The 20,889-nt window shown below is 36.8% G+C and overlaps 1 protein-coding gene across 3 annotated transcripts; it reads left to right on the top strand.

The window, feature by feature from the left end:
* Positions 1-11,751: 11,751 nt before the first annotated feature.
* Positions 11,752-16,228, top strand: LOC110695486 (transcription factor bHLH74-like). Of its 3 annotated transcripts, none has more exons than XM_021872711.1 (9): positions 11,752-12,312; positions 13,043-13,585; positions 13,931-14,161; positions 14,248-14,313; positions 14,404-14,472; positions 15,190-15,261; positions 15,356-15,496; positions 15,587-15,668; positions 15,784-16,228. In XM_021872711.1, exons 2-9 carry the CDS (start codon positions 13,046-13,048, stop codon positions 15,804-15,806), a joined length of 1,224 nt encoding a protein of 407 aa, XP_021728403.1. In that variant the 5' UTR covers positions 11,752-12,312; positions 13,043-13,045; the 3' UTR covers positions 15,807-16,228. The 3 variants fall into 3 exon arrangements, with proteins under 3 accessions (XP_021728403.1, XP_021728404.1, XP_021728405.1); XM_021872712.1 differs by lacking the exon at positions 11,752-12,312 and adding an exon at positions 12,388-12,748; XM_021872713.1 differs by lacking the exon at positions 11,752-12,312 and adding an exon at positions 12,792-12,826.
* Positions 16,229-20,889: the final 4,661 nt, after the last annotated feature.

Genomic DNA, 20,889 nt, shown 5'->3' with positions numbered 1-20,889 from the left:
GGAATTGGTTTTATTGATTATTGAGATTGGAATATTGAGAATTTGGTTTTGAATCATGAGTTTGGAATTATTGGATTGATTATTGGAACTGGTTTTAAAAGCATGTTTGCAAATAAATTGAGTTTAATTATCTTGCACTTACCGTACTTAGCATGTTTTGCTAACCCGTACTTCTTATTTGTTTTGGTTTGCCCTGTTTACCGTAATGGTAAGCAGTGTTATTTCAGGTGAAGTGAATAAAGTGATGCATGGAGTCCCGGGATTTGGTTTCACTAATTCAGGAATCTTGGTCTTTTTATTTAATTTGAGTACTCATGACATTGGTTTCTTATTATAGTTATTATTAATAAGAAGAGTTTTGAAGTTTCCACTGCAAAGTATAGTTTTGTTTAGTAAGTTGAGTAGCCTTGCGTAATCACGCGGCGATAATACGTCTAATTCTATCTCTACGGTATAATTATACACATTATAATGGTATTTCCATAGAGGGAGATTTGGGGGTGTTACACGTGTGTATTTTGTTATTAGAAAGAGATACGAGGCATCGAAGTAAGTACTTTAATTATTTTATTGATCTTTGATATAGAAATCATGCTTAGATTATTATTTTGATTTCTAGTATCATTTTAGAATGTTATATTGCTTCCTAATATCATGTTTAGGGTTAACTAAAATTTTTAATATCAAGTATGTTTATTATGATGCTTCCTATTTCTTTCTTAATATCATGTTAGGGCTAAAGCTTTGATCTTTAATGTGTTGTGACATGCTAGGGTTTGTTATTAATCTTGTTAGTATCATGCCTAGGATCTTGCTATTAATATTATGCTTTAACATGATTAATATAATTGTGATTATTATTATGATGATGATGATTATGTTGCTTGATGATTATTATTGTTATTGCTTGATCACACCTTTTATGCATGTTTAAAGGGAATTTGTGCTTGTAATCACGCTTAATAAGATTATTAATAATCTTGTTTAGGTTAATATGATTATAATTCAAGTGATCGCCAATAATATATTTGTTTGTGCATTAATATTCAACCAACATAGATAAACAGGCTTAGGGTAAACCTATTGATTGTATGTTAGTCAGAAAACGCACATGAATACGAGAAGAATAAAGTAGAGGCCTATTTTTAGGGCGGGTTCAATCTCTTTTAGGTTGGATTTGTACCTTCATCCCCGAACTTCCAGTCATGGTTCCAAACCTATTGGAGTTAATGATCCCCTGGATCGTTAAGGGGTGTAACCTTCACCCTGTGAACGGTTTACAAGTTCCTAAAACTTGTTGGCGACTCTTTTACTCTAGCTTCCTTCCTTTTGGACTCCACCATGCTTAAACGTATGATCACAGTGGGGCTCAAGTGTAGGATGCTTAAAATATTCCCTACAATATTGCTTTGAATCCAAACCTTAAAGGAATTAAAATCATTTAGATTTTGATAGCCTGGTATTTGACAGTTATTCCAAACATGCCTTCCCATTTAACAATTAACAAATAGGTGTAAGGTATTGAAGACACCATCTAGTTGTGTCTCCCTAAAACCAAACTCAGTGATGAGTACCTTTTACGTCATTTGATTATCGAACGAAGTGAGGATGTGAAAAGTCTTGTGATGTGGTTGTTTTAAAAATAACTCTTCATTCTTTCTGTTTTCAAAAATGTACTCTATTTATGAAAATTTCAAATCTTTTTTATTTTGATCCTTGATAAGGTTCCAATAATAGTGTAGTTGGATTGAGCTCGAAAAGAGCTTTCTAACGATATATTATAAGCCCAATTCTGATGAATAATGAGGAAGTTTTGGCCAAAATACTAAATTGAGCTTGAAATGGTTTTATGGCCCAATGATCTAGTGGAGGGCCCATTAATTAATATTCCTAAAGTAATTACGATTGATTTTAATCTTCTAAGGTAATCTAGAAGGTTTATTTGAGTTCTAATGAAGTTAGGATTAATAATTATATTTTTTATAAAATAAAGAATTCTATTTGGATTAAAACAAGTGTTTAAATCTGATTTTTAAAGATAAGTACAGACGTTGTTAATCGAATTTAATTAGATTAAGGATTTCGTATAGGTTTATAGAAAATGCATGAATCAGCATGGAATGACAAAGATGGCACTGAAAGACAAGCCTGTCGCACAGCGACAAGTCTGTTGCGTCTCGTTGGACCCTATCGTTCTACGACAGGGGCAGTTTTACTCTTAATAGGATTTGGTCTTTTTCTGATCATTTCCGAACAATTTTTTCTATTAATAGGGTCGTGTTTTCCCGTTTTGAACAATTAACAATCATCTAATTCTATTCTCTACTTTCTCTCTCTCTCTCAAGCTAATAACTTTTCTTTCTCCCTTTTTCTAAGCCTAGCCTTTTAAAAATACAATTCTGCGTTCACAAGTTCTAGACACACCTAGCCAAGCTCGAAGTTTACTTTGCCCTAGACGTGAAAGGTTAATAACCAAGGCTCGTTTTCTTAGCAGGGATGTTCATAGAGAAGTTTGTGGCAAACAAGAAGGCTAGCTTCTTGAAGCAATCAATAGAACCGGCCGGCAGGTTGCCAAACCATTGTTGGGCAATACCCTTCAATGTAGCCGGGAAACAACGACACCAAGTGGCATCGTCCCACCCCTGTAGACACATGAGGTTGGTGTATGCCATTAGGTTCTTCTGGGTTGGAGGTACCATCATAAGTACCTACCAACACATTCTTAACCTGCCGGTTGTGCCGCCTCGGTTATATTCCTGGTGAACGCAGAGGGTTGTTCACCAAGTTTGAGCAGTCGGAGCTGCGAGTCCAAAGGTTGGACGCTGTTGAATGCCACATGTCCTCCGAAAGGAAGCGGCTGCATAAATGGAAAACCATATTTCCCGTATTGCGCCTGAGGTGCAAACGAAACAGACCCTATCATCATTTGAGGATCGGTGTTGACGGACTTACCGCCTGTCCCACTCTCATGTCTGGAGAGTGAGTTCTCACAAAGGTTTGTTTGAAGCTTTCTGGAAAGCTCGAGGTGGAAGCTGACTCAGACAGTTGCTGGTGTCTCCTCCGCTCAATAATTTGTCGAGTGTCAGAAATAGTTTTCTTTGTGGCCCCCAGCTGCTCTTGTCGGGTGTGCCTTTGAGGACCCTTAGGCATAAGGATCTTAGTCTAGTCAAGTCTTGCGGCTGCCTTCTCCTTCTCCTTGGGATGAGGAGTAGGCTGCCTGACCGGCTTCTTCCTCCCAGATGGAGGTGTCTTCTTTGCTGGCTGACCCTTGTTGGGACCAGCCTTGTTTTTGTTGATCATCTCCTTGATTTCACCCTTAAAGAAGTTCATGAAAGTCATGAGCTCGTCTCAGGTGACCGGAGCTGATCCTCTGGCCTTTTGGGTTTCCCCTTCTAGCCTCCCAGTGGGTCTGATTCGACCCGCCTTGTCTGCTTCACGTTCCAGTTGATCTCTGGAATTAGTGTATTAGGAGATGAATGAGCCATCTTTGGCCACATACGTCCCCACATCATCATTGTCATCATCATCTTCTTGGTCAGTGAAGACTTCTGGCTGACGTACTGGTGGAGGAACGCTTGAACTACCCGGTTGGTTAACCGGTTGAGAAATGCTTGTATTACCCAGTCGAGTAATAGGTTGAGGGTTGTTTGGATCAGGAGGTGGTACAGACTTTTGAACCATCTTTGAGGTACTCTCCCCACAGACGGCGCCAAATGTTTTGGGTGTTTTTGTCCCTTGGGAGAGTTACGTCACAAAGTTTGGTCCAGCGTGAGCCGTACTTGCAAAACAACGGAGACTCCGGGTGGTTGGAGCTCCGCCTCCGACGATCAAATTAGTAACTTGAATAGGAGTAAAAAGGTGCGGAAATTTAGGTGGGTATCTGCTCGGATTCCAAGCTCGAGATGTCTCTTTCAAAGAGTAAAATGTGTAATAAATGGTTAAAAACGTGCCCCCAAATGGAGGAACTCTCCCTATTTATAAAGTCCTTGGGATTTGTGCCCCTTATTAGGTCATCGAGCCCTAATCATTGGTGGGCTGCGCCCTCGGGATTTGGGCCGTGAAGGCCGCCTTTTCTCCCTTTTCTCTGGAATGACACGTGTCAAACAGGGGTTGGTCCATTTTGGTTTAACCCTAAAGTGACACGTGTCACCCTCTGGTTGGACCATATGGCAGGGTAAAATTACCCCAAACACCTAGGATCTTGCTAATATTATTATGCTTTAATATTATTATGATGATGATGATTTGTTGTATCATTGTTATTATGTTGCTTGATATTATATTTATTATTGTTATTACTTGATCACACCCTGTCTTGCAGGATTAAAGGGAATTTGTACTTGTAATCATACTTAATAAGATAATTAATAATTTTATTTAGGCTAATATGATTATAATTCAAGTGATCGCCAATAATAATTTTGTTTTGCATTAATATTCAACCAACATAGATTAAATAGGTTAAGAATTAATATAATGATTGTATGTTAGTCAGAAAGCACACATAAATATGAGAAGAATAAAATAGAGGCTTATTATTAGGGCAGGTTCAATCTCTTTTAGGTTGGATTTGTACCTTCATCCCCGAATATCCAATCATGGTTTCGGACCACTATGGAGTTAGCGATCTCATGGATCGTGAAGGGGTGTAACCTTCACCCTGTGAATTGTTTACAAGTTCCTAAAACTTGTTGGCGACTCTTTTACTCTAGCTTCCTTCCTTTTGGACGCCACCATGCTTAAGTGTATGATCACAGTGGGGCTTAAGTGTGGGATGCTTGAAATATTCCCTATAGGTGTCTTCCTCTTCCGTTGCACAACAGTCACATAACCTATGCTGAAACAACCCTCAAAAGCCAGATTCTTCTTGGCTGAAATACCATTGTAAACTAATTTCCAAAGGAAAAGGCTCTATTTTGGAGGGATTTTCAAATGCCAAATGACTAAATTTTTTTTAAAGTCTCTTTTCTATTAGCAGACTCTTTGATACCAGTGAGTCCTGCAAGAAAAGCGTAACTCGTTTTAACAGTGTAATTACCCAAATCATGCTAGGGCCAAAACAAGAAATCCTCTTCCTCTTTTTGTGGGAGATCTATTGACAAAATATTTTTAGCACTTTCCCCCTCATAACGCTGTCTAATGATATAAATTTTCCAGGAACGAGAATGTTGATTAATAAACTCGTTAACCCTCAATTTAGAATTGTCCCTCAAATTTTGATTTGAGTTAACCACCGGAACCAAATTGTGGACCGATTTAGAGTTGGTATATAGGATATCCTTTCCATAACCAACTTTTCACTCAAAACCTTTTTTCATCTTTAGAGAAAGATGATGCATAGATCTCGTAGCCCAAGAGAAAGAAGTCGAGATAGATCCTATAATAGCCTTTGGGCAGAGGATCCAATTATAGCTAACATTATAAACTTTTGTTGCTAGAAGAGAAGGATTGGAATGCATCCGCTAAAATTGCTTGAAAAGGAGGGCGTCATTATAGGTGGAAGTAGATCAAATACCCAATTCCTTTTGGTAATTGAATAACTTTCTTTTTACCCAATGAATACCCTTATCACAACTTTTTGCCCACCAGAATCTAGTAATTAGAGAGTCTATCTTATTTGCAGTTGCAAGAGGAATCTTGAAGGACTTCATTACATGGGTCGTGTTTCCTAAAAATACCGAGTTAATAAGAATTGATTTTTCGTTTTCAGAAAGCTTACAATGTGCCAATGGCCAAAAAAAAATAAATTCTTCTCCAATTCAACCAAATTAGAAAAAAACGAGCCTTTTTCCCCTCTAAATCCACTAGGGCGCCTAAGTGTTTTCCAGAATTAGACACCATCGGCATTCTTAAGATGTTCTTAAATGAATAGGCTAAAACAGGAGGAATAGAAGGGCTGAACTTAACAAAGATTTACTAAAGTTTATTTGTTGACTAGAAGTTTTGCCAAAATTGGCTATAATCTCCATGAAAGTAGATCGAGCAATAATCCTCATTTGTTTAAAAAATAATAAGGCATCATCCACAAAGAAAAGATGAGAAATTGACGGAGCATGCCTTAAAATTTTCACACCTTTTAAGAGTTTTATGTCTTCCGCCAAACTTAACATCCTGGAGAGAACATCCATACAAAAATACAAAATAGAAAAAGATACGATGAAAGAGGGTCACCTTGTCGTATGCCATAATTTGGCCTAAAGGAATATGAAGTCTTCCCATTAATAAGAACCTTAAAAGAGACAACTGAAATACATTGGGAAATCCATTGTATCCATTTTTGAGGGAACCCATAAGCTTGAAGTGTTTTCAATAGAAAGAGCCAATTAACTATGTCATAAGCTTTTGACATATCCACCTTAACTGCAGCTAGATGTGTGATACTACATCTAGAGTTTATGAAATGTATAATCTCCTGTGACATGAATTTATTGTCCTCCATATGCCTTCTAGGAATAAAGCCATGTTGAAAGTCGGAGATTAAAGAAGGAAGAACAACTTTCAATCGAGAAACCATACACTTTGCAATACACTTATAAATTGTATTGCATAAACTGATCCTCCAGAATTAAGAAGCTAGCTCCGAGTATCGGGCTTTAGAATAAATTATAAACTTTACCCCAAATCTCATGTGTAAAAAATCCTATATATATATATATATATATATATATATATATATATATATATATATATATATATATATATATATATATATATATATATAGAAATAAAAGAATGCCTCTTTGGTTAGAAATTTAAGTCCAAATTGTTTTTCTAGCGCTAACTATAGCCCCATTATTGTAGATTTAAACATTTTGCATAAATATAAAGTTGTGCAAAAATCTTATAAAGAATGAGAAAATAACCACTTATATAAGACATAATGTTTAGGCAGCCCTAATTTCTCATCACTATGGGCCTGTTCACTTCAGCTTAATTTCAGTTCAATTCAGCTCCAATCAGTTCAGATCAGTTCAACTCTCAATTTCCTTCTCTCATATAATATTCATTTCAGCTCATTTCATCAGTTCAGTTCAGCTTAGTTCATTAAATATGAACAGGCCCGAAAAAGCATCTACTCCTTCCATACCTTATTAATAGTTCCTTATGGTGGAATTTTATGGGAATTAAGGAACTGAAATAACTTAAATAAGATATAGTAAAAGTATATAGGAAAAGTAAATTTACATAGGGTATGCAAAAAAGTAAAGAGAGAAAGTGATAAAAGTATATGAAAATGCAAAATTTACAAAGGAAAGCTAAATTTGCACATATAATGTTGCAATTTGAATGAAATTTAAGTAAAAAAATTAATATTAATAATAGTTGGAAAATGCAAATGAGACTATCATTTTGGGACTTAAATTAGGCCATAAGAGACTATCAATAAGGGATGGAGGGAGTAATATTTTTTCCCGTTAACTTCTCCATTTTCCCTTCTACCTTCTACTTCCTTTTTCCTTTCTTAGCAAAAAAGGTGGTTTTGGCCAAACAACATCCCCATCCCCATCCCCAACCCCACCAACACCATATACAAAAAATTTCTCCTTAGATCAATGCCACCATTTCTGGCTGCTTCGACGCCAATATAACGTAAAACCCTAATAAAAATATAAAATGGTAAGAGTGGTAACCCTCAAATGGTAAGGGAAAAATTGAAACTAATAACCCCATCTTTTGACTCATCTTCTCAAAACAATCCCAACTTTTGAAATTCTGGAAATAATTCCACCTTATTACCCCATCTTCTTAAAAAGGGCCATTGATCAACCTTAAAAACAAATTATTAATTAAAATCGAACTTGGCCCGAGAAAAGTCTAACAAGACTAATTATTGAACACTAAACCCTAGTGTAGGTAGGACACCCTACACCCCCTCTAAACGCGTTGTTTAGAGTGCTATCCACACCCCCCCACTAACCCACAATAATCGCAGTAACTAAATACTCCCTCTGTTTCATAATGTTAGTCCCATATACTATTTTGGGTGTTTCAAAAAAATCTACCCATATTGAATATATTTCATTTATAACTTGATTTTTTTTGGAATTAATTGAATTTGGATTAACGACATGCCTCTAAGTAAGAAAAATTTTACCTTAAATTATGCAATTATGACTTGTGCTTTCCTAATGAAAAATCAAAAAAATTAAATAAGGTAAACTAATATTGAAATATGTTGTACTTTAATGTTAGATTCCTAATATATTTGTTTTCTTATTTTATGTAATTGATTCTATATGGGACTAACATTATAAAACGGAGGAGGTACCACTTTTCTATTTTCACTATCTTCTTTACTCCGCCCAAAACTTTCTCCATTCATCCCCTTTTTCATTGCCAACGCAATATTGTTATTGAGGTACCAATTTATATTTTCCTTTTCAATTTGATATACTATTTTATGAATTGTTGTTGAATGTAACTCTAAGTTTGAAAAAAATTAATTAATATGATTGTGCATTGACTATTGAATTACCCTATTTTTTCCCCAAACTGATTGTTTGATAACAATTTAGATTATCGACGTTCAAATTTTGTTTTCATCGTGAGGTATACACAGTTATACACTTTGTATCTTTATGATTTATTAATATTATTATTATTATTATTATTATTATTATTTTTATTATTATTATACAAAAAGTCATATAACCTACAATAAATTAGTAGGAAGTCGAGATACAATCTGGACCCCGCCTCCTCTAGCTATAGAAAAGCCTACCCTAGTAAAAATATGAGCTGCAACACGTGCTCCAATGTCTTGCGTCGTCGAGAACCTCTGAATTCACTTAAGCAACGCAACAACCTCCTTCTCTAATTCACCAAACGAAGAAAAGGAGAAGGGAATGAACCCATATCCAATCGCCTGACAACGAGCCTCATACTTATCCCGCTTCCGCTGAGCTGCATCAACCACAACCCGCCAGGAATAAAGTCAGATAGCCTTGCCTGTGTCAAAGGAGAAGATCCTGTCAAATCAACACAGACATCGCGACCACGATCCCAAGAATAAAGTAACACATCAGCAGGTCTGAGGGCCTCATCGTTCCCTCCAGACAACCCAATATCAACCTCTTTCCTTGCTGAAATCCCAGAACGATAGCAAACATCAACTAGGGTATCCCGAACAACATTATGTCTATGTTTAATACCCACGATACCAGCACAGGACACTGCGTGATCGCCAAAAATATCCCCTGGAAAAACCCTCGAACAAGCAGAGCACGGTATCGAGGCAGAGAACAACGGAACACCCAATCGGTAGCATAATACACATCGATAAGTATAAATGAGTTATATTTTTTGTATGTCATAATCTAGACTATAATCGATATTGTTCGCTAGATTGTATCATCTCTTTAATTATATGTCATTACTAAGCTATATCATTAAATGTTCATAAATAATACTACGTAACATAAACCGTACTCCTTACTAACATGATTCTTTACTCTTTTTCATTGATAAATCCTACCTAAATAATGATAAAATCTTAGGGAAAGATGTCCCAAATTGCCAGCCAATTCGTCAACAAAAAAAATTATTAAACTAATACTTAAAAATTTAAATTCTAAGAGTAAAATGGGTAAAGTAGTGAGTTAGTGACATACCAACCTTTTATGAGATGATCTCCATCCTAAACACTATAAAGTGTTCATATTAGGAAAGTAACATGTCCATAAATAAAATAAAAAATATTAAGTAAGCTAAACAACTTGAAGTAATGATTTAGCTTTTTTTTTTAACATTTTCTTGAACAATTGTCTAATCCGAATATGTACATTTTTAGTATACTAGGATGTTCAATTTAAAAGACAAATATATATGTAAATTTTGGAAGCTGATATTATGATTATTTCTAATTTACAAATTCCTTCTCATAAAGTTTTTAGAACTCCTGCAAACAACCTTTCTAAAAAATTTATAGAAAAAGTATTGAATTTTTTATTGTATACAGATGTTCATTTTCATATTGATACATGCTCATTTTATTTTTATTCATGATAATTTCATACTAAACAATTACATGCATTTTATTTAAATGAACAATTTACATATATTTAAAGGTTCATTTTGATACTAAAACACTTATTATATCATGTACTTTATATTTATAAAATTTATTATATTATGTAACAATGAACATTTACACATATAAAAATGAACATTAAAATAATACATATTCATAATACTAAATGTTCATTTGCATATTATTGAATATTTTACAATTAGTATATCTTATTAATTTTATGTTATTAACTTTTAGATATAGAGTACTTAGTTTTTAATTGAAAGATGTTTTTTTTCATTGGTCAATGAATAAATTTGCAAGTGATACGTTAACCGCTATAGGTTATTTTAATGCTCCGATCCATAAATAAATGTTCATTTTTACAACCATTAAAAAAAATGTTCATTTAAAAATATTAAATGTTCAATAATAAAAAGTTTTCCAACAATTTCGAAATTCCTCTGTTCGATATTCTAGCCCCATCACCAAGCAAAATCAGTTCAAGCTGCCATGCTTTCTTAGTGACAAATGATCCATGGTGGGGGTGATGCGATGGAATTTCATCTTCCACATCTACTTTTACTCCATCACTCCATGTAATCAAAACCTTCTTTTAATTCTCTGCTTTCAATACGCTTACCACTGCATAACAACGACTACCACCATAACCACAATTGTTGCCACTAGAAGCACGGCTGAAACTGCCACTAAATTTATTTTCGAAGATCCGAGATTCTTTATACAAATCGAGTGTTTTAAAGTGATCAATCTTGAGATTTTATCGGAGCTCATAGTGCAGACGGGACGAGTTATAGAATGTCGCCGGAGAAGAAGAGAATGGCGGTGAAATAGCCAGAAATGGACGGAATATGCTATAGTTAGAGTTGATGAAGATAGATAGATACATAATTTGGGGATAAGATGCGGTGATAGTTGCAATAATTTGTAAGAAGGGGATAAAGGATGGGAGAGATGTAGTGGGGAAGAGTATAGAGTTATACAGTGGGGCGGGGTGTAGGGACTTTTACCTACCCTGGAGTCTAGGTAAAAATTTGTATAACAAGACATGCCTGACACTTCTGTGTGGGCTTGGGCTTAAAGTTGTATACTAAGGCCCATTATATCCCAAATTCTGATCACCTCTAAGTTAAAAACCAACTTAGATGAGACATGAGACTAGCTCAAATAAATTAAAATTGCATAAATAAAATGCACCTTAATTGTTCAATTCTACACCCAATTTTTACCAGACAGCCATCAATTAGATTTGTTTTCCCGGTTAAATAAACCATGATTACCACACCAGTGGTCAGTGGACAATGTAGATGACGAAAGAGGTGATCATATAGGGCCATGAACCTTAGTTTACACAATAATGAGTTAGTTTTATCAAAAGAAATGAAAAGGAACAAAGAGTGGGGTTAGTTGGCACTCAGAAAAAATGAGTGAGAAACAGCAAATTGTTTAGAGAAGGCTAGTTAAGAAATAGTTGGCATTTGTGTCAGTAATTTCATATTTTAAAATAACAAAAAAATAAATTGATAAAACAAAAAGTAAAATATACTACCAACAAGCTTGGGCTACAAGAGAAGCACCTCTGAAGTCTTAACTCTGTTCTTCCAAGTTCTTATTTGTTTACTAATTAAAACTAACTCATCAATGCATTTCTCTGATACATGTAATTATTATTTTTAAAGCTTAGTTAAAAGATTACATAAAAGTTAAAGTTTTTTTTTTTTTTTTCGAAAAAAAAATTTATTGAAGTTCTTAGGAAATGATTTTACCAAACAAAGAGCAGTTGGCAGTAGTTTTTAGAGTGTATTAAAAAATAATGTATGTCACCATTTGCTTCAGCAGGTAACCAATCTTTTACCACCCTTTTTTCATTCTCTCTCCTAAATCACAATCATTACACTCTCTCTTCCTTACCTTCTAGTATTACATTACTATACTAATCTAATCTACTCCCATTATTATTATTATTATTATTATTCCTGTGATCCATACTATTTATTTTTATTATATTTTTTATGCTTCAATTCAATTTACTCTCCTTTGAATTTCTGGAAATCTCATTCTGAAAATTGAACAAAAATAACAAAATTTGATCCATTATTATTGCAAGTATTTGATACCCATTTCGATTCGCACTGTCGATTTGATTGCAGAGTTGTTCTTGATCCCTTCTGTTTTTGGTAGCCCAGGTCATTTTTTTTTTGGTTTAATATTTAGAGTGAATAAATAAAAGGTAGAACGAAGAAGAGCAAGAAAAGGGAATCTGCTTTCTTTATGCAACTCTGGTGAGCTGTTAATAATGCTATTCGTTTCTTCTTTGTTTCCAAAACTTTATGCTTCTGAAAAATTCATCACTTTCTTGTCGGTTTATTTATTTCATATAGTATTTAACGTATGTCACTTGATTGATTTTTTTGGCAATGGGATAACTTAGCTAATCAGTCATCTATCATCAAGTCGTGTTTACTAAAGAATCGCAAACTTAATTCATCCTTACGAATCTAATTCATCCTTACAAATGAACCGTGGTGTAACGACTTTTAGATACGGGGTACCGGGTAGTAGATTTTATGCTTGATAAGTTGATATAAAGGATTTACATAATCCCAATTCTTTTTTTTTTTTTTCAATTTTTTTGGGTTGTATTCATAGGATGCTGAATTAAGAGCCTTCTTTTTACTTTAGCTCATCTCTAGTCAGTGTCTATAAAAAGCTGCAAAGGTAATTTGTTCCTTGTTGAGTCATACAAGATATCAACAAGTTTCATTTTTGGTCAAAGTCACTTTGGCTTTAGTTGCTGTAACTCCTTTACTTAATTTATCAATTTTTTGCTCCTCTTTTGTGTACTGGGTGTGTGTAATTGTGTTAGTTTGTTGAATTCTGAGCTCTTTTTTTTTTTTTTTTTTTTTTTTTTTTTTTTTGTTATATTTTAGTATTTTATTTTGTTACATTTTGTGTATTTATATATCAACCATGAACTTACATTTTGGGGTCTTTTTGGTTATTGTTTTCTAGAATATGGGTGATGATGGGAGTAGTAATCAAATGGGGTTCCATGGTGAAATTATACCCAATTCGCCGTCTTCGGGTATGATCTCAAGATCTACGACATTAAGTTCAATTTATGGTTCTAGTTGGGATCAAATGGTTAATCTTGGTAATCAAAGTGGAAATTATGGTGGTGCTTCTATGGTTTCTAGTGGTGAATTGACAAAGTCGTCTTCCTATCCTATGTTAATTGAATCCCAAGGGGTTAGCAGTTCACACCTTGGTAACTACCCTGCTGATCCGAACCTTGCTCATCAGATTTTGCCCAAGCTTCCGATGTTCGGGGGCCGGAATTTCCCTGAAATTGTTGGTCCTTTTGGCCTACATGAGGGCTCACAGTCTCACTTTCCTCCAGCATATGCATCCAATAGAAGGGGCATCGATGAGAAGTCATCGGCGAATGTTGCACAGACTGAACGAGGCTGCCAAGTTGCCGATGGGAGAGCTGTAGGTGTATCACCAAATGGCAAGAGGAAGCGAGACTCCGAGTCTCCTTCTCCGACTAATGAGGTACATATCAGCTTATCAGCTTATGTAACTTGACTGATTTGTGTAATTTGTGATATGTATTTGCAATTTGATTGATTAATGTGTTGTGTTTGACAAATGTGTCAATTTCTTATTGCTTTTTGGCTATTGTAATAAATGTATTGTATTTAGTTAGCTAGATAACGTGATGGAGTCCTGCTTTAGATTATTGGGTTTATATCAGTATCTATCGATCAATTAAAGCCTTAATCCCATAAATGGGGTTAGGGCTTATATCAATGATGACCTTTAATGGTTTGTGTATCTTGAACTGGTTAATTCATCGATGCACTAGCTGATTAATATGATGGATTTTGTGCATGATAGACTACTGATGGAGACCCGCAGAAAGATCATTCAAGTGATGTGTCGGGCCAAAAGGGACACGATGATCAGAAAAAGAGAAACGAGCCAAATGCTGTTGCCAATTCGTCCAGTGCTCAAGCAGGTAAACAGGTGAAAGATGGCTCTCAAAGTGAAGAGGCTCCGAAGCAAAATTACATTCATGTGAGGGCTAGACGCGGTCAGGCAACAAATAGTCACAGCCTTGCGGAAAGGGTAATCAGTTTGAACACCTTAGCTTGTGGTATAAACTTAAAAACTTAATGTGTATGTTCTGAACATAAACCATGTCCATTTATTAGGTGAGGAGAGAGAAGATCAGTGAGAGAATGAGACTTCTTCAAGAACTTGTTCCTGGGTGTAATAAGGTGACTAAATTTTCCTTTAATTGTTAGTTGCGGTAGAAACTAATTTTTCGTGTAAACTGAGTTGATCATGATTTGCTTAATTATTTCAAGATTACCGGGAAAGCTGTGATGCTAGATGAGATAATCAATTATGTTCAATCGCTCCAGCAGCAGGTTGAGGTGCGTAATTTGTTTTGGTTTATCCCTTTGTTGCTTGGATACTGTCTTTGAAAAAATTTGTACCTTCAGTTAAAGCAGATTAGAAGTCATAAAACGAGTGTGAAAAAGTCAATTGATTGATAAAATAAGTTCAAAATGCATGTTGGTACCTCCATCTTGTATGATTTGTCTGTTCTCAAAAAGCAGAGATGGATATATATCTTCTTAGATGTTGCTTATTAATTGTGAAGTTCCTTTTTCATAGAGAACCAGTAGTGCTTACGGCATATCACATGTATCTATTCTTACATTTGGTACATGTCTTTGCCATTGTCGTGGATTGCTACATTTTAGGTTTGAAACCTTCTTTGCTTTACTTGATTTCGGTCTCAATTTCCTGAAAAAATTGCATTTGCAAATAGTTGTACATTTACTTTGTTACAGCTTTGTTTATTTTAGCTGACAAACAATTATCTCAAGTTGCATGAATTTTTCTTTTTTATTGGAACAAAACATAAATTGTTTTAATCTTGAAATTAACTTAAATACTCGTTGCTTCGTACAGAAAATATTGGAACTTATCAGAACTTAAACTTTTTGAGGTTACTAAATAGTACTTCTGCAATCATTGTTGAATGCTGATAGCACATGTTAGTTTTGGTTTGGGAACCCATTTGGCCATTATCGAACTCTTGTGGAATTTAAATGCTTGCTAATCTTTTCTATTTCCTGTTACAGTTTCTGTCAATGAAACTTTCCACCGTGAACCCTGAGCTGAACTTTGATATTGAGAGACTTCTAACCAAAGATGTAAGCATAAGTTCTTCAAAAGACTATTAATTCCATATTCAATTACACAATAATTGAGCTAGTGTTGAGCTTGCACTCATTTCCTCTTGCTTAGATTCTGCACTCACGAGGTAATGAATCGTCTGCACTCGGATTTAACCAAGGAATGGGCTCTGCCCATCCATTTACTCAAGGAATCCATCAAAGTTTGACTGCTATGCCAAATTCAGCGTCGCAATATCATCACATGCCTCAAGTAAATCCTCAGACCCCTTGAAAAATGTAACTTGCCTGTTTTCATAGTGTAAAAAAAGGTGTAACATGTTTATTTTCCTTGCTCATACAGGCTGTATGGGATAGTGACCTGCAAAGTCTTCTTCATATGGGTTTTGACTCTAACTCTGCTGTTGGTGGTCTAGGACCAAATGGTAGGAAAAAATTAATTTATTTTTCGTATTTTCTTTGTATAATTATTTCTCTATAAAATTTACTTTTATTGGTATTATGATTGTAGCTGAAATTTTATCCTTGGAACTGTGACAGGTAGCTCAAAGACTGAGCTGTAGGATTATTATGGAAAATACGCAGGTTCTGATCTCTCCTAACAGAAAATTCAATATTTAGTTTACTGCGCATTTGACTCAACTAGAAAAACGAAGAAAAAAAAGATTATTTTTGCAGGAAAAATGGAAAATTAAGGCTGTAGTGTGGTGTTGTATAGGTGTTCAGTTCCTGACTTTTCTTCGAGTTTTAGAGAAGAAGGTGACTTGTTAGATTCACAACTTCTTTGTAAATTGAGAAAGCTGTTTCAAAACTTGTTAAAGACAATTGATTTTTTTTTTTTCTTTTTTACCCAACATTAACTTGGGAACGCAAAGCTTTGAAATGTTTTGATTGCTATGATTAGTAGGAAATTTTTTTTGTAAAGAGATCCAAATTTAAATCTGATGATTGATAGTATGAGAAGTGAGATCGGGTTTTTTCTTTATGCTTCTGTCAATTACAAGTTTAGCAATAGATTACTTGTTCATCTTTGTGTCAATATTGTGTAGTTGTAACTTGTAAGGTCCATGGTCCCTTCTCCTCCTGGGTTCGGGATCATGTCCAATCTTGTGTGTCATGTCTTATGTTGGCATAATGGCATGCTAGTATACGAAGTGTACGTAACATTCAAACAAATGGCACCCTCCGTGCACCTGTTGTTGAGGAATCCATTGTTTATCTCCGTATGAGAGGTATTCATGTACTAGACTATTTTGAATGTACCAGCCTTGAGGTTGATGTACCACTTCCTTTGTTTTTCTTAAATGTATATATGGCTATGTTAGATTTCATATGAGTGATACGACTGTTTTGACCATATAAATAATACACAAAGATCTGTAAAAAAGATGTCTATGTAGTACAATTACAATCAATCAATATCTATACTAAAGCAATCATCACGAAAGTTATATCTAAATAGCACGAGTCGCATTCACAACATAATTTTTTTCCGCCAAAAACATTTTCATTTTTTTCCCTTAAAAAATAACGTGATAAAAAGGTTACTTAATAAAAACTTACAATAATTCATAAAATATTATAATTACTACGTATATATCAAACAAGAGAGTTTTAAAGGTAGACATTAAATAAATTAAATACTTGTAAAACAAAAATTATATAAATCCTTAAATTTAAATTAACTTCATTTTAATTGACTTTTATTATGTATAAATTTTAAGAAATTTTGTGTAGAACTACCCTAAACATTGGGTCATTTGTGAACAATTACCCATTTTTTTTATTTGTTTAGAACTACCCGCAAGTTTGAAAACATTTGGTAGCACTACCTGTTTCGGGGTTTTCTGATGTCCTGCGGGAGAGTTACAATTCCGAGACTGGAACCGGACGCCTGTACCTGCAAAATAACGGAGACTCCTGAGAGCTCCGCCTCCAACGGTCAAGTTAGTACCTGATTAAGGAGTAATTAATACGGAAATTAAAGTAATAAAACCTCTCTAGGTGAGAGTGTTTAATGTTGGTAATCTGCTTTGTTAGCGAGATTAGCCGGTTATTAGTGTTCCGTAATGTTTCTGTTCTTCAGGTGAGATTAATTGCTTGATCAATTGCCTCTCAATTGCTTCGTTGCCTGATGTTTTCTTTTCTTGATTTTTTGATTGCTTAATTAATGAGGATTAATTAAGTATTTATAGTCTTGAGAAGCGTGCCACTCTCTAGGTTTAGGGTAAACCTAGGGCTGACCGGGCCTCTAGACAGGATTGGGCCTTGTTGGCCGGTTTTCCCATTTGGCATGGGTGGACACGTGGCGTGCCTCGATTGGTCCGTAGAGGACGTATCTGTGATTGACACGTGACAGGCTCCTATTGGCCTTCGTGAAGGACACGTGGCGGAACCTGGTTGGTCCACTTGTCAGACGGTGATTGGTGGATAAAAATCCCCTAATCATTTGCCCCTCATAGGTGGCACGTGACTGGTCACGTGTCGCCTGTGACAGGTGTCGCACGGTGACAGGCGACGGCCTGTTACAGGTGTCACCTTGTAAACGGCCGAGAGATTTTCCCGCCCAAATTTTGAATTTGGAAGCGACCCTTCGCCTTCTCACTTTGCCTATATAAGGAAGTGCTGACTTCGGTCATTTTCACATTTGAGAACTTTGCGAGAACATTCGGACCCCTGAACTTGCTCTGACATTTCGGACCTTTTCTGCCTACCGCCTGTTCTGACAAGCCGACTGCACCAGATTTCCAGAACTTCATCAACCGTCACTCGTTCAGGTAACTCAGTTCTCTTACTCTTAATTTTCTTTTTATTTTTCCGGACCCCAAGGCCCGGAGGACGACTGTTGCAAGCTCTCCTGGGTCTTCCAGGAAAACAGTGGCGGCTGAGAAGCAGCCGGCCACTTCTTCTAAAACCCCGGCGGGGCCGCCTAGAAGTATGGACAATCTCTTGTAAAAACTTTCACACTTGCTTCCTTCTTGACTAGGTCTAACTTGCTTTTTTTTTTTACGCTTGATGCAGCCGGCCCTCAGGGGCTTGACTTGGTTGAGGTAGCCAAGTCCATGATCAAAGTAGTTCCTCCATCTGAAAGGGAGGCGGTCAGGGGTGCCGGCACCCTTGACCTTGATGGGATTTCAGGGGTCCTTGCTGAGGTATACTTAGCATATTTTTGAGTATTTGAGTTCCAGGACGCCTGTTATCTTTTTTGTTTGGAAACTGACGCCTGTTTTTTTTTTTTTTTTTTTTTGTACTTAGGCCCTGCTCCGAGTTAACAGCCTTCGCAAGCCGATTGATCGGAAAAACAAAGAGGTAAAGACCGCAAAAGCTATGGCCGCCTCCAACTGTGATAAGGCAATGTTTCAAATTGCCCAAAATGAAGTACTGACCATTGATATTCTTTATTATCAGGCGCAGGCTACCGCCGCTGTTCGGGCTCAGTTAGAGGCGACCCAGAAGAAGAATGACGAGCTGGAGGCGACCGTCACAAATCTTAAGGCCGAGCTGAAACCTCTTCGCCAAAAAATGCACTCTTACGAAGCCATGGAGAAATCTTTGGCCAACGTAAAAGAACGCCTGGTGAGCCAAGAGAAGAGTCTTACCCAAGAGCTCTCGGAAAAGGCCGAGCAAGAGAGAAAGAGCTCGTCCGGGAGATGGTGGAAGACTCCGCTCAAATCCAGCGCATGACCTGGGGCCGCCTGTTCCCCAATGCCGACTTTGCCTCATGGGAAAGAACGTACCGCCAGTGTTCGGAAACATATAATCAAGAGATCCTGGCGGCTGCTGAAGAAGAGGCGTTGGGAGATGCGTTGGAGGAGGAGGAAGAGCCGGTTGTGGCGCTTGTGCCACTTGGGGGTAAGGCATCAAAAGAGGATGCAGCTGAAGCCGAGTCCAGCAAGAAGAGTGCTGACCAGGCGGCAGCTGCTAATACTGAACTGCCCCCTTCTTAAGCTTAATGTATTTTTTCCACGGCCTGCGTGCCGTTTGCTTTGTATTTACCCGGCCAGGGGGCCGGGGCTTTGAATATTTTGCTGGTCTTTAATGACCGGCTTATTTTTAATGAATTTTTGTTTTGCTTCAAATTTGTCTAAGTATTCCATATCTAATATCCCATTGTTCACTAGACCGACTGTTGTGCATGGCCGAACGTTGCAGACAGGTACAAATAGTAAGTACGCCGCCTATGCCCCTGGACGACTGGTTGTCTGTTTCCAGGATAGACGATCAGTCGGCCATTTATTCAATCGGTATTCGAACTATTTATTCAATTGGTCTGACCAAGTAAATAGTATTACCTAGTCGCCAAGGAATTAAGTAGGATAACAAGCAGCGGGTACCGGTTGTTTCCCTTTATTGCCAATGTTGGATTTTAACTCGTAATTTGTTAACCTAGCAAGAGTAGTGGTTGAGAGTCCCTGTTTGTTAAAAACAGGCGGACGACTCATACCTTTTAGGCTCCATACTAAGTTTGAGTGACTATTAAGTTAACATAGGAGTTACTTAGTCTTCGTCACACTCTAGATTGAATAGTAGAGGTACCAGGCAGCGGAGGCCGGCTGATCCTCTTGATTTGCCAATGTTTGTTGGCTATTAACTCAATAGGTTACCTAGTAGGAATAGGGGTTTGAGTGCCCTTGTTTGTTTAAAACAGGCGGACGACTCAAACCTTTTAGGTTCCATACCAAATTTGAAGGAGTGACTATGAGTTAACGTTGGAGTTACTCAGTCGCCGTCACTTTTGTTTGAGAAGTAGAGGTACCAGGCGGCGTAGGCCGGCTAGACCCCTTGATTCGCCAATGTTTGTTGGCTATTAACTCAATAGGTACCCCCTGCATTTATCCCAAGTAATACAGGCGGTCATCTGACTCAGATGTCAACTGCTACCACTGGTTTGGTTAGTGATAGAGTTATCCTTGTCTCAAAAACGGCTACGTGGTTGCCCTTGGGGACAGTCGTATAGGTGCCGTGTAATTAGTTTATAGAACAATGTTCCACCCAAAAGGGAGCTGCTCTCTGCGACGAATTTCATCCGGAGGGATGCCGTCGGACGCCTGCTATGATGTTGGGACAGGTCGTATTAGTTTTGTAGATTTGATCAGGTGGCTTGGCGCCTGGTCTGATCATTCGGCCTGTGGCCTTGGTAAGTTCTTGATGAACGTAGGTGCTAAGTAAAAGAAGGGTAGCCGCCTGTTAGGCACAGGGTCGGCCAGGCCCTAATCTTTTTAGCTAAGTATTGTGAGTAAAATACTCAATGGAGAGTAGCCGACTGTAAAGGAACAGACGGCATGCCCCTCTGAAGATAGAGTGAAAAACTCAATGGAGAGTAGCCGACTGTAAAGGTACAGACGGCATGCCCCTCTGAAGATAGAGTGAAAAAACTCAATGGAGAGTAGCCGACTGTAAAGGTACAGACGGCATGCCCCTCGTAATACAAAAAGTGAATAGTAAGTGCAAACTTTATTAAGTAGCTCTTTACTTTACATCTTTCAGAAGAAATATTTTTTAAGGTTGTCTACATTCCAAGTTCGAGGCAACGGTTGTCCGTCTGGTGTTTCCAGACGGTAGGTACCGTCCCTGACTTCCTCATAGATTCGGTAGGGTCCTTCCCAGTTGGGAGTTAGTTTGCCAGACTCATTAGCCCTACCAACT

The sequence above is a fragment of the Chenopodium quinoa genome, unplaced genomic scaffold, assembly GCF_001683475.1.
Source record: "Chenopodium quinoa cultivar QQ74 unplaced genomic scaffold, ASM168347v1, whole genome shotgun sequence".
Taxonomy (NCBI): Eukaryota; Viridiplantae; Streptophyta; class Magnoliopsida; order Caryophyllales; family Amaranthaceae; genus Chenopodium; species Chenopodium quinoa.
The sequence above is the reverse complement of the archived record's forward strand: the minus strand, read 5'-3'. Positions and strand labels throughout refer to the sequence as shown.

Bases quoted from the DNA above. Each gene is read 5' to 3' on its own strand.
- LOC110695486 (XM_021872711.1), top strand. From the start codon at position 13,046: ATGGGTGATGATGGGAGTAGTAATCAAATGGGGTTCCATGGTGAAATT. The intron at 13,586-13,930 runs GTACATATCAGC...TGTGCATGATAG, and splicing joins CTCCTTCTCCGACTAATGAG to ACTACTGATGGAGACCCGCA. The intron at 14,162-14,247 runs GTAATCAGTTTG...TCCATTTATTAG, and splicing joins GTCACAGCCTTGCGGAAAGG to GTGAGGAGAGAGAAGATCAG.